General features: G+C 45.9%; 1 protein-coding gene across 1 annotated transcript; it reads right to left on the bottom strand.

Annotated features, from left to right (window-relative positions):
- Window positions 1-1,378: 1,378 nt before the first annotated feature.
- HOXB1 (homeobox B1) lies at window positions 1,379-2,748 on the bottom strand. Its single transcript, XM_006889343.1, has 2 exons — window positions 2,175-2,748; window positions 1,379-1,707 (listed from the first exon to the last, which is right to left on the bottom strand). Exons 1-2 carry the CDS (start codon window positions 2,746-2,748, stop codon window positions 1,379-1,381), a joined length of 903 nt encoding a protein of 300 aa, XP_006889405.1.
- Window positions 2,749-12,449: the final 9,701 nt, after the last annotated feature.

The following is a 12,449-nucleotide window of genomic DNA, read 5'->3' as shown; positions in this document are numbered from 1 at the left end:
AAGGGAGGTAGAGATAAGGGTGGAGTCCTTTCACCTTCCCCCACACTTCCTTCTCTTTCATATTCTCCTTCTGTTCTCTCCAGATACATTCCTCTCTTTTCCTGTCTTTCTCTCAGAGCCCCACCTGAGCTGTCTCATCCTCATGGCCAGCTTCCTCCATGTATTTCTACATTTTCTCAATGGCCAGTAGGTTGACCAATGTCCTGCCTGGATGCCTGGGGTCCAGTTCTACTTAGGCCTGACTCCAGTAAGTCATTCTCTTTATTCAGCCCCACTAGGCAGGATTCATTCTTTCCTCTCCCCTAGGCCTCAGGGAGGATGAGGCTTCTCCCACCCCTTGGTGGAGGAGCAGATGAAGACAGGAAAAGTGGGAATTGCCAATTTTATTAAAATGAGGTAGTCGAAGATACAGAGCCAACCTGGTTTGCTTCAGGCTCAGGTTTCTAGAAACTTAGCGGTCCCTTGGTTGTCTCCAAGGTTCACAAAACAGGAGCTGCTGCTGGTCTTCCTGGGCTACTCCCGGTATGTGGGTGGAGATGAGGTGGAAAAGGGTCCCAGATTTTCCAGGAAGCAATAAATAAGGGAGGGTCTTGTGGAAGCTGCCCAATCATTCCTGGTTCAGGCTTGCTGTGGGCAGATTTTGCGCAGCATTCCAGAAGTCTCTGGAGTTCCACCTTCCAAAATACTTTGGTAGTGTGGCAATGAGGTCACTAGTGGGAGAATGTGGGTCTCAGAAAGCAACCTCTGGAGGCTGCTGTTAGTGCAATACAAATGTGCCAGAAGGGGGAGAGTTAATCAGGTTAGCGGAGAGGACTTTTTGGTCTGTCACAAGGCAGCTGGTACTATTGTAAGGTCTGGGGTGACTGGAGAGAGTGAGCATTGGTCATAACAATCTACCTGCACCCAATACCTCCCCTCCCCAAAGGACATTCAGGACCCTCCCTCTGTCCCAAGGGGAGGTTAGTAAGATCGGTGAAATCTTTGAATTTCAAAGGCACTGAACTGAATCAAGGGAAGTTTCCAAAGGAAAGGAAAAGAGGATGTGGCTCCACTCCTTTCCCCCACCTCCACCCACTTGGTGCCCAAGAGCTGATGCCCAGGGTCAAAGGCAGGCCCTTCCCTCCACATCTAACAGAGTCAAGCATCCTCTTCCTCTTGTCTTGTGGGGTCTCTAACCATATTCTCATTTTCTCTCCTTCCAGACCAGAGAAAATGGTTACTCCCTATACCCCAAGGGCAGCTCTAAACTAGGCCCCTGGCCTTGGGAAGGTTATGTGGGTTGGCAAAGTGGAGGCCTCAGTTGGGGAGCGCTGAGGAAGAGAGGGCCAGGCTGAGGTGCTCCGGTGCCAGGAAGCCCCATTGAGTTGGGAGGGTTAGTTCAAGAGGTGACCGAACTGGGCGAGGCTTCAGGGGAGGTGCAAGCCGACTGGTCCGAGGCGTCTCCAGCCACCTCCTTGGAACAGCCCGGGGGCGCTGGGGGCGCCCGGCCTCCCTCCCGCTCACGCTTCTTCTGCTTCATGCGCCGGTTCTGGAACCAAATCTTGACCTGGGTCTCGTTGAGCTCCAGGGTAGCGGCGATCTCCACCCTCCGGGCCCGGCTCAAGTACTTATTGAAGTGGAACTCCTTCTCCAGCTCAGTCAGCTGCCGCGTGGTGAAGTTGGTGCGCAGGCCGCTGGGCGCGCCCAGGCCCAGCTCCGACACCTTCGCTAGGGGCGGGGCAGGGGGGACAGCCACGTGAGTTCTCTCACCTCCGTGTCCTGACCCTTTCCCCCTTCCCAGTCCGCGCTGCACCTCCATTCAGCACTCTGTCCAAATCCAGCTCTTAAAGTTCTCACGGACCACCAGGCAACTGTCCAACCCAACCCCCATCTCCGCATCTGCAGCATCCTACCCCATCCACATCCAGAGCATCTCAGAGTTTTGGTGATCCCATTGCCCATCCCCACCCACTCCCCGCCTCCAGAGGTCCAGGGCCTGTGCAGGGCCCATAGACCAGAAGGGGGTGCAGACTTCCTTTTGGGGTGACTTGGCACTCACTGAGTGGGGAACCCCCCTGAACCTGTGAGGCCCACAGAGAGGCTCAGAGGGAAGTGCCCAGCCCAGGTCCAGGCCACTTCGGTGCAGAGCAACGAAGCTGGCTTTGGGACCCGGGCGGGGACGACCCGAGCTCTACCTGTCTTGGGTGGATTCCTCTTGACCTTCATCCAGTCAAAGGTCCGGGCCGTAGTGGTGCTGGGCTCTGACGGGCAGGGTGGCTCCTTGTCCACAGAGAGGAGATCCGCATAGGAGGCCACAAAGCTCGGCGTCTGCTCCGTCCCGTAAGGGGGCTGCGGTGGGGGGTAGGGCCCCGGGCCAGCTCCTACGGTTCCATAGCCGTCGGACAAGCCCCCTAGCTGAACCCCGTAGCTTGAGGGGTGAAAGTAGCCTCCGTCTCCTTCCGGCTGGCCCAGAGGGTAGTACTGAGAAGGCCCATAACTGGGGCTGCAGGTGGTCGGGGCGTAGCCCGAGGGCGCGGAGCTGGGGAAGGGCATCCCCAGTGCCGGAGGCTGCTGCTGCGTCGGGTAGCCGGGGTTCTGTTGCAACCCGGGGCTGGGTAACCCTCCGCCATATCGGGCCTCGCCTGCGTAGTTGTCAACGGCTGGAGCCGAGCAAGAGGGGAAAGAAGTTGGGGCGTTGTGGGCGCTGTAAGCCGGTCCCCGGTTACAGAGTGGGTACTCTAAGAAGGAGTTCATCTTATTATAGTCCATACGTGGAGGCCACAGGAGGGTCGGCCCGTTTCGGGGAGACACCCTCTTGCCCTACAACCTTTCGGCAGTATGTCACAGGGCTGAGGCTTGCATCCATGGTCCGACCCAGCTCCCTGGGCCCGTGCTCCCCTAGGAAGGGGGTAGGGAGTGGGGGGGTGCATGTGATCTCTCCCAGGCCAATGGGCGCAGCGGGCCCTAGTTTGGCAGCCCTAGCGCCCATCCATCACCCCCCAAGCATTAGCATGACAAAGACACTTCAATCACCCGCAGCCCATCCATCTGAGAGCGACGTGGAAGCGTCAAAAACATCTTTCTTCAAAGACTTTTGGAAAGAAGGGACCAGAGGGAGAGGGAGGAAAAGTTAGAAGAATATTCAAGACTTCCCTCCCAACCCCCAAAGCCTTCAGGAGGCTCCTGGGTTATTAGATTTGGACACATTCAATCCAGCTGCCCCCTACCCTTCCCATCTCCCAGAGGAGACTTCTCCCCGCGGCTGTAGATCAGGACGTGAAGAATCCAGCCGCCTTTACTTTGCTCCGAATGGCCACTCTGTGCTTCCTTCTCTCAATTTGTCTTAGGGTGGTGGGCTAGCACAGCCCGCTGAACCATGTTATCTTGGGCCAAATGGATGTCTGGGGCAGGGAACAAAGCCACCTAAGGGTGTGAGGCAGACTCTAGGATCTAGATGAAGAATTCATGAAGTGTGGGTTGGGGAGCTGGCATTTCAGCAAGCAAGGCAATAACGGAAATGTAGTGAGGTTAAGAAACGCCTCTTTCCTCTCTTCATCTCTCTGCATAAATGCTCTCTCCTCATTCACACATCCATTTCTCTCCCTCAGCCTCTCTTTATATTCTCTCTGTCTCAATCCATCTCTCCATTCGTCCATCTCTCTCCATATTTATATTCGTTCTCTTCCTATCCATCAACTCATCTCTCTAGATGTATTTATCCTCTCTCTAGCCATCCATAGCTGTAGCCGGCTCACTCACTCAGACTTAAATAACTCACTATATCTCCCCAGAGAGCTACAATGAGCACAGGGCTAGGTGTTTACAGGGGGATGAAGCAGAGAGAAATTTTTATTCTATTTCCAGAGTGTTCAAAATAAGCGTGGACCCTGTACACAACCGACTCATTTCTAGTCCTCTCACCTGCACTACCTCCATATCATCTTTGCCCCCTTAAAAAAAAAACCCTCAAACTTCAATTCCATAATTTCAGTACCACTTAACTCGTAAAAGGTTATTAATATTTTCAACTAATTTTCTAGAAATGATAAGGAGAGTTTTCTCAGAGAACATAAGCACTTGTATGGAAGCTTTGAGACTCTGAATTCTAAAGTTCAAGACAGGGGTCTTAGTCACTCCTTTCTGCTCTGTGTGTTTGTTGGTTTCCTTTTGAGGATAAGGAAACAGGAAGTGCCTCCTCATTCTTTCAGATTCTGGAAGGAACTAGATGAGAATCCCATTGAGTCTCCTCCTACGGGCTCCTCAGACAAGGGCTTGGAGCAATCCAACACCCACACTCATTTGTAACCTGTCAGGGTGTCTGCCTAGCCAGAGGCCTGGGGCCCAGGCTAGGGCAAGTCCAGGAGGGCAAGAGTTCAGGGAGGGATCTCTATAAACAATTGAACTAGAAGAGGTAGCAGGTGAGACTGATTCAGAAACAACCTTAAAAACTTCTTAGGTTTCATCATCTAAAAAAAAGGCAGAGTCAGTCTCTACAAGAGACCCCAAAGGCATCCCTTTGTCTTTGTGCCTCTATCTTTCTGTCTCCCATTCTCCCTTGCTTTGCTTGTCCTTCTCTCCAGCAGCCTCCCCTGTTTTCTTTCTCTACCACATTGCTTTTCTCTTCTCTGATAACTGTGAGCCCCGCTTAGCTGCCTACTATGAAAGAGCTCAAAGCATTTCACAGGACCCTTGCTCCCCTCCCCCTTCTCACTCATACTTTGCTTCAGACCATGCTGCAGACCAGGAGAAGTTGGGGGTGGGGGGAACCAGCTGGTAACTTCTTTAAGAGAGACATGCATTGGGGGAGGGTGAGAAAATGTTCACTGCCAAAGGGGAGAGAGCAGACAAAGGAAAGAAGAACTGAGATAGGAGGATGGAGTGGCCTGCAGAAAGATTGAAGAGAGAAGGAGTGTTGAGGTTGGAAAAACACATTTCTCTGTATTACTCCCTTTGAGTTTATAAAAGCTCACAGCTTTTCACTCTTTCAGATGTCCTATCTATAGACTGAAACATCTGGGGAATGGAGGAATAGAGATGAAGTAGGCAGTGTTAGGGTTTCTTTTCTAACCCCAATCTGAGCTAGGCCTGTGCTTGACCCAACACTACATCACTTCTTCTGTGTGACTTCAGATTCCCTCACTTTTCACTCCTTTCTCATCCCAGGCAACACCTACTCTACCTTATCCTTCTAATACCCTTCTAATAAAGGAAAAAGTATGAGATCCAATGGAGATAAATTCTAAATCACTTTAATTAAAAAAGCACAAACCTATCTAGGAGTTGGGGAAATTCAAACCCCAAATAAGAGCAACACTCAAGAAGAGTGCAGATACCTCAAGTCACCTATACTGTCAATCAAACTGATAGGTTAGCCACAGTTCTCCAAACTCATCATGGTCTTTGTTCCATCCTTGCTTGAATCTTGCTACTTTGCTTCCTATAGTGGGTATATTAAAACTTTCCAAAATTCCTGCTGGCTGGCTCTCTTAACTCCAGCAGAAAGGACTGAGTAAACCAAGTAATTTGGCTCCCTAGATATCCAATTCTCTTCCTTCCTTAAAGAAGCTCCTCTGGCCTCTGGTTTCTGGCCTAGAGAATTTATTTCTTGCCAAAACAACAAATGAGTGGAGGAGAGTGAGAGAAAAAAGAAAAGAAAGAAAGAAAGAGTAATCTACATCTGGAGTAACCAAAGACTACAGGGTCCTTTGGTTGAACACATTAAATCCATCAGAAAAAATAGACAAAGTCAACACCAAAGTAAAATAAAATTGATTTCTAATTTGTATGATCTGCTTGGACAGAGAAAAGAGAACATTGACATGTTTAGAACTAAAATTATCTTTAAGACTTATAGATGAGTTATTTGAACCAGGATTGGATATTTGGAAGTTTACACTTCAGATTCTGGTCTCTCTATCCAAGAAACTGCTTTGGCTAAGAGTTGGTAGGAGCAGTAGAAATCTTTCATAAAGTCTTAGCCTGTGTCTGTGCCTTGTTGATCTCAATCCAGATCCCTGGGATGCATTTGGAGGCCAAGCCCAAGACCAAAGGTTGAAGCTGAATATCTAAAAAGATATTCAGGGCTACAGACTTTTTCTGTAAGAGGACAGTTTCTTGTTGCTGTTGAGAAAGAGAATGATCTGAGTTCATTGGTGTTCCCTCAGTACAAGTTAATTAAACTATCATTAATCTAATGGTGAGCTTTGGACTATGGGTGGTACATATTGTAATGAAAAGAACACTAACTAGGCTATGGGCCAAAACTCTTGGGTTCAAATCTTTGCTTTGCCATTTCTTATCTTGATGACCTGGGCAAGTTTCTAACCTCCCTGAGTCTCAGCTTCCTCTTACAGAAAATGGATGCATTACTAGTAGGATTAAAACAAACATGAAAATATAAATCACAGAAATAAGTGCACGGTAACATTATATGTACATTTTGACATAGTGTGAATCAGTCTTCTGGAAGTTTTGCCAGCTTCCCCCATCCCACCCCACCCCCAGAAATGCGAGATATAAGAGAAGACTATGTTCTGTATTTACAGGTAACATATCGCCATATGTACTTTATCATATGCAAATTATGTTGGTAATTGAGAATGCTTACTGTCTTCTTGTAGACTAAAGAGTATTTTCAAAACTGAAGTCTAATATTTTTATCTATAAAAGAAAACAAAATTATAAAAATTGTAGGAAAAAGTTTGAAATTAAGTATTAGAAAGAGCCTCCTAGTTTTTCGAAATATTTGGAAACTTTTTCTAGGGAAGATGATGTCTCTTTTTCCTTGAGGGAGTTGAACTTGACCTCTGTGATCCAGACCAGCAGACAGTAAATTTTTATCTGGAGTGAAAGATAAGCCACAGATAGAGAATTTTTTTAAAAAAAGAAACATAAGGATAGCATGAAGACTTTAAATAATTTTATCTAAATGAGATAGTTTGAGCCAAAAAAATCCACATTAGAATCTTTATTGAATACTGCAGACAACTGAGCTTATAATTGAGTGACTTCTCAAAGTGTGATCTTGTTAAAATGTAGTATTTGTAAGTAAGAGTAGGTTTTAATAGGGCTTCTTCAATTTTCTTATTTTCTCTAAAGAGGAGGCAGTTCACTATATTTCCTTCAGACACAAGATATGTTCAGGCACTCTGGGTTGGAGAGGTCAGTAGAAGATCTGAGTTATAAGTGCAAGAGCTGATAGCAACCTTCTGCAAACTTAAGACATGAGTTTGAACACATTTCAGAATGATGTGCAGGAAAGTTCTTTATGGAGACCTGGAGGGCAAGTCTGTAGAGTTTAGCAGGGCTGTTCAGCGAGACCTAGATTTTATGTTCTAATGTCCTGGTAACCAGAAAAACCATAACTAAAGGAGATTTTCAAGCCTAGAATAGCAGGTTAAAGAAGTTGAGTGGCTTTTTTTTTTATAGTCTTCTTTGTTTTATGCAAGAGTAAACATAAACATTGTTGTGGTGGTGGTGGTGGTGAAGTGCTGTTGAGTCGCAGGGGACTCATAAGGACCCTATGAAGGAGAGTCCTTGACGCTTGGGTGCCCTTCATCCTCTCTCCAGGTTCATAGGGTTTCCAGAGGCAAGCTATTATGGAAGTGGATGCCACTCCTCCTTCCACGCTTGTTTTAATCAGGGAGCTCCACCCCACTCTCTGTCTGCATTGGGTAGCCAACCATTAACACATTTGACACATCAGTGTCACAGTGTTCAGCCTCATAGCAACTACAAGTGACCACGTATGACAACTTGTACAAACAAACATTAGAGAAGATGAAAACCAGTGGAAAAGTGGACTAGAACATTTTCTAATATTGTTGTTTTTATTGAGTACTTGGTACCTGACACACAGCACTGCAATCAACACATTATTTCTGGAAAGACTTTGTTTCCTAATCATGTAAATAATGGTTGGTGTATGATGGTGTCAGGGTACAAATTAGCATTTGTTAAAATGGCTCTACCAGATATTCAGGAGGGATGTTATTGTCAAACACCAAGATCACCGTGACTACACAGAGCATATGACAATAGCCATGTTGTTGTTGTTGTTCTTAAGTGCTGTTGAGTCATAGGCAACTCATAGTGACCCTATGAACAAAAGTCCTTTACACCTGCGTGTATGACTTTCATCTTTTCTCCAGATTCATAGGGTTTCCAGAGGCAAGCTATTTACGGAAGTGGATGCCATTCCTGCTTCCAAGACAATAGCCATAATAAACATTTAATAATTGCTTGTGAAATTTTTTTTAAATTGGTGACATACATCAATGGAGAGAGCAAATTAGAAGAATTTAGGGGAGCTCTGGTGGCCTAGTGGCAAGAAGCTGCACTGCAACCCCAGAGATACACGGTTTGAATCCACCAGATGCTCTGCTGGAGAAGGAGGGGCAATCTCCTCCTGTACCAGTCAGAGCTTATTTGATGGTACACTTATTATTATTATTATTATTATTTAGAAGAATTTAGCTCTTCCATTTATTTTACAGATGGCGAAACTGAGGTTCAAAAAGAGGAAGGGATTTGTCCAGACAGAAGTCTTCTTTTTTTTAATGACTCAGAGTTATTATGATTGCAAATAATTCCGTACTTTAATGAGCCTTTGCTTTCACCATAATATAAATGAGCCATTCTTCTTTTAAGAATGACTCACCAAGAGCCGGACAGACTGACCAGCAGCCTCCGGGCTGCCCTGAAACCTTCCCATTCCAACCACAGATTTATAACCAAGCTCTGTGACAGATCCCCCACAATTAGTTCTGACTCAGGAATAGTCCCACCCCTTGAAGCCCTACCAGATCAACATAAAATGTGATTGTAGTCTCTTAGCCTTGCCCTCTAATCTGCCACCCCAGGACAGAAGGATCATATGCCTTATCTTGGAACTACAACTTTTCCCTTTCTTCTCCATTGCCAAATGAGAACACTGAGGCTGAAGGAGATGACCCAGAGATGAGGAGCTCATTTGAAATATAGATATCCTAAGTCTCAATCCTTCATAAATCTCAAATTCCTAGATATCCTCTTAAATGTGAAGTTGAATGAAGAAATTCAAGAGGGTAGACATGTCCCTCAAAAAAATGCATTGCCTTTTTATTCTGCTGTGATGCCTTTGGAGATGGAAAAAGAAAGACTTGTTTTCAGTAAGCTCTCCATCTCTTCTCTAATATTCAGCCAAGGAGAAGGAAGTATCTAATTCTAACCATTTTCATGACTAACCCATTGGCCGGAAACTCCTGATTCTTCCCTCACTCTAGCTGGGACAGAAGAAGCTTCAGGCAGAAGTAAAGTTGTTGTTAAGTACCCTCTAGTCAGAACTGATTCATAGCTAAACTCCTAGATTCGAACCATATGCCTTTGGGTTGGCACCATAACTCCTTTTCCCTGAGCCAAGAGCCCCCTGGCCTTTGGGCCACTTGTGTACCATAGAGTTATAACTGGCCCATAGCTGATCCTCCAATGGGTTTTCAGAGGCTGTAAATTGCACAAGAGGTGATTGTCCATCTTTCTCCCAGACAGCAGTTGGTGGATTCAAATCTTATGCCTTTGAGTTGGCAGCATGAATTCCTTACCACTAACCCATGAAAGCTTCCCCTAGTCTGATACAAATCTAGGGCAGGTTCAGAGGGCAGAGGCCAAATAAAATGAATGAAAAATTATTTAGCGTGAAAGGGAGGTAGAAAGCAGGGTGGCACTGTGACCTAGCAGCACTTCTCCAACTTTAATGAACATGCATATAAATAACTTGCATATCTATTTCATGGTATGGTAGATTCTGATTCAGTGGAGGTGGGGCCTAGAAGCTTGCATTTCTAACTCATAGGTAGTGACCGACTGACTACCATATTGAGCAACAAGGACAAGACAACTGAAGCATGAGTACTGCCAAAACCAAGTAGTGATCTCAGGGTGTGAATTCTTTCCAAAAGAGCAGATCCTTCATTTTAAACTTTGATGAAAGGTGCTATCTTGTTGACCAAAGAAAGCTGGAAAATGAGCAATTAGCAGGGTCCTCCTGGTATCCTTGATCTTTGTAACACATACAACTTGCTATAGCTGAGAAAGCATTTTTAATTAGACCAAATTATCCGCTTTGGCTGTCCATAGAACTCGAAGTATCCAGCTGAAACATCTATCTCACTCTGCTAGCATAGAGATGGTTATGTGCTGTGATTTTTTAAGATGTGAAACACTGCCTGTGGGTATATTTTATAGAGAAATAAACACAAAGTCCAATGAGATGTATAGTGTGGTTTTAATATATAGTATATTCACTTATTTATGGGGAAAATAAACATACAAGCCAATAAGCTGTGTATTATTACTTTAATATCTTGAATTTATTCCATATCTATATATTTTATGAGCAAAAATAAACTAATAAGATACATGATATTATTATACTAACACATCTAATTGTTTCATATTAATTTATTTATGAAAGAAATAAGTTCAATTTAACATGACATAAGATTATTTAATGCAGGAGATGAATACTACATTAAGACAGTTTAAGAGAGAAAATTTCAGCCAAATAAGATGCATGTACTTCCCACAATAAGAGATGTGTTTTAAAAATAAATAAAGAAATAAATAAAATGTATATATAAGGGCTTGTCTCATCCTATGTGTCATGACATATTTTGGCTCCTAGCTTACCCTGACAGAAGCTGATTTTCAGTGCCTGGTGCATCACTTCCCAGTCCTGCTGGTCCAGGGGAAAGTCTGGGAGGCCCAGGAAATAAACTGCTTTTAGAGAGCAACAGCATCTGCCGCGGAGGTAGCCCTGTGGTGTCTGTTTCTGAGCCGGTGAAATATTAAATAAACCTAAGGAGGATGGATGGCTTTCTGGGGTCCCTTAAATCTCCACATTTCTCTGGAACAAACCAGGAGGCAGAAAGAGGAGATTGAACCTTGTGTTCTGGGTTTGCAAGGAGCCTGGCATGTGAGACGTGTGTGTGTGTGTGTGTGTGTGTGTGTGTGTGTGTGTGTGTGTAAAGGAGTGCCATGATAGACTATGACACGGTTAGTAAAATGCAGGTGAGTCTGCATTTGTGAAACATCCTTTCAGGGCTTCAAATCCCAGAGTGGAGGATCAGAAAGGACTTCTCCGGGTCTGCCTTCACCTCCATTTAGTCCTGCACCCACTCCATACTACATCCTTAGGTTTCATTTGTAAAACCAAAAATCAAAGGGAGGCTCCCAAATTCTCTCTCTTCCTTTTGGTCTGAGCGATCTGTGGACAAGGATGAGGGTGGAGGGCGAGTCTCCAGGATTGGACCGGGCACATCCCGAGGTGGCTGTCATGGCGGCTACAATCTCTTCCCTCGCCTTCCCTGGCGCCCAGCCCCAGCGCCATTTTGAGCATCTTCCTCGCTTCCCCATCTCCCTCCCGCTCTGCGCCTCCTCCTTCGCTCCCTGCAGGCCTCACGCATCCCTGCCTCCCGGGCCTCCATACGCTGGCCGCCTGGCAGGTCCTCAGACGCAGTCTCCCAACTCAGCCCTGAGACAAGACAGGGCGGGTGCCAGCACTGGCTTCCAGCAGAGCCATATTTCTCGGGCCACCTTTTTTTCCCAGTTGGAAGCCAGTTCCCATCACTGGGCATAAGGCTTTGCTTTTGGAGAAATCCCCCTACTCCATGCTTTGAACCCCAGAAGCTCTGACCATGCACACAGGCCTCTCTTTGGTTGACCACGTTCAGAAAAAGACCCTCAATTTCGCTTAGGGCACTGAAGCCAGAGTTGAGGAGCCCCCCCTTAAGTCAGCCAGATGCGAGAAAGTGCCCTCCCCTCTGTACATCTGGCCACCCTCTCTGCCCACCACCAACCATTAAAGCCAGCATAGACCCTGGAAACACCCATGCTGGAGCAAAGACCGCCTGTCTTACAGTTGGTAGCTGATGGCGTTCCCTGAAAACCCTCATTCTTCTCGGACCAAGTCGTTCACCTTTGTACCACCCGGACTTCACCACCCAACTCCTCTGAGCCAACCCCTGAGGCTAGTCTTGGGGGAAAAGGCTGACCAGGGTCCCAACAAAAACACTCGTTTCCATATTATAAAGACATTTATTTAATCTATGAAAATAATGTACAATAAATACTTTCCCCTTTCCCTATTCTTAAGAATTTTAATAAATAAATCTACAGTCTAAAACTTAAAAAAAGGAAAATAGGTTCTTCTTAAGAAAGTCCCCCCTCTAGAGTTTAATTATTCCTGAGATTTCGTTGGATGGAGTCTACTAAACGGAATTTTTCTGCGTGGGTTTTAAAAAAAGCCCAAGTGTCCAATATTTTTCGGGGGTTGGGAGGGAAAAGGAATAGATTAAACACTAACTCAAGGATACCTGAATTTTAGCAAATCACATAAAAAGATCTATGGGACTGGGGTGGGGGGCGAAGGAGATCACGGTTTTTCCTGCAGACAGCCGAGGAGGCCGGGGCTCGAAGGCCAGCCAAGGATCCGG

The sequence above is a fragment of the Elephantulus edwardii genome, unplaced genomic scaffold (genome assembly GCF_000299155.1).
Source record: "Elephantulus edwardii isolate Elephantulus edwardi_28Jun2011 unplaced genomic scaffold, EleEdw1.0 scaffold00077, whole genome shotgun sequence".
Taxonomy (NCBI): Eukaryota; Metazoa; Chordata; class Mammalia; order Macroscelidea; family Macroscelididae; genus Elephantulus; species Elephantulus edwardii.
Note: the sequence above shows the minus strand (reverse complement) of the source record. Positions and strands in the feature narration are given on the sequence as shown.

Coding starts and splice junctions, on each gene's coding strand:
- HOXB1 (XM_006889343.1), bottom strand. CDS start 2,748: ATGGACTATAATAAGATGAACTCCTTCTTAGAGTACCCACTCTGTAAC. Junction 1,708..2,174: donor GAGGAATCCACCCAAGACAG/GTAGAGCTCGGG, acceptor CCCCGCCCCTAG/CGAAGGTGTCGGAGCTGGGC.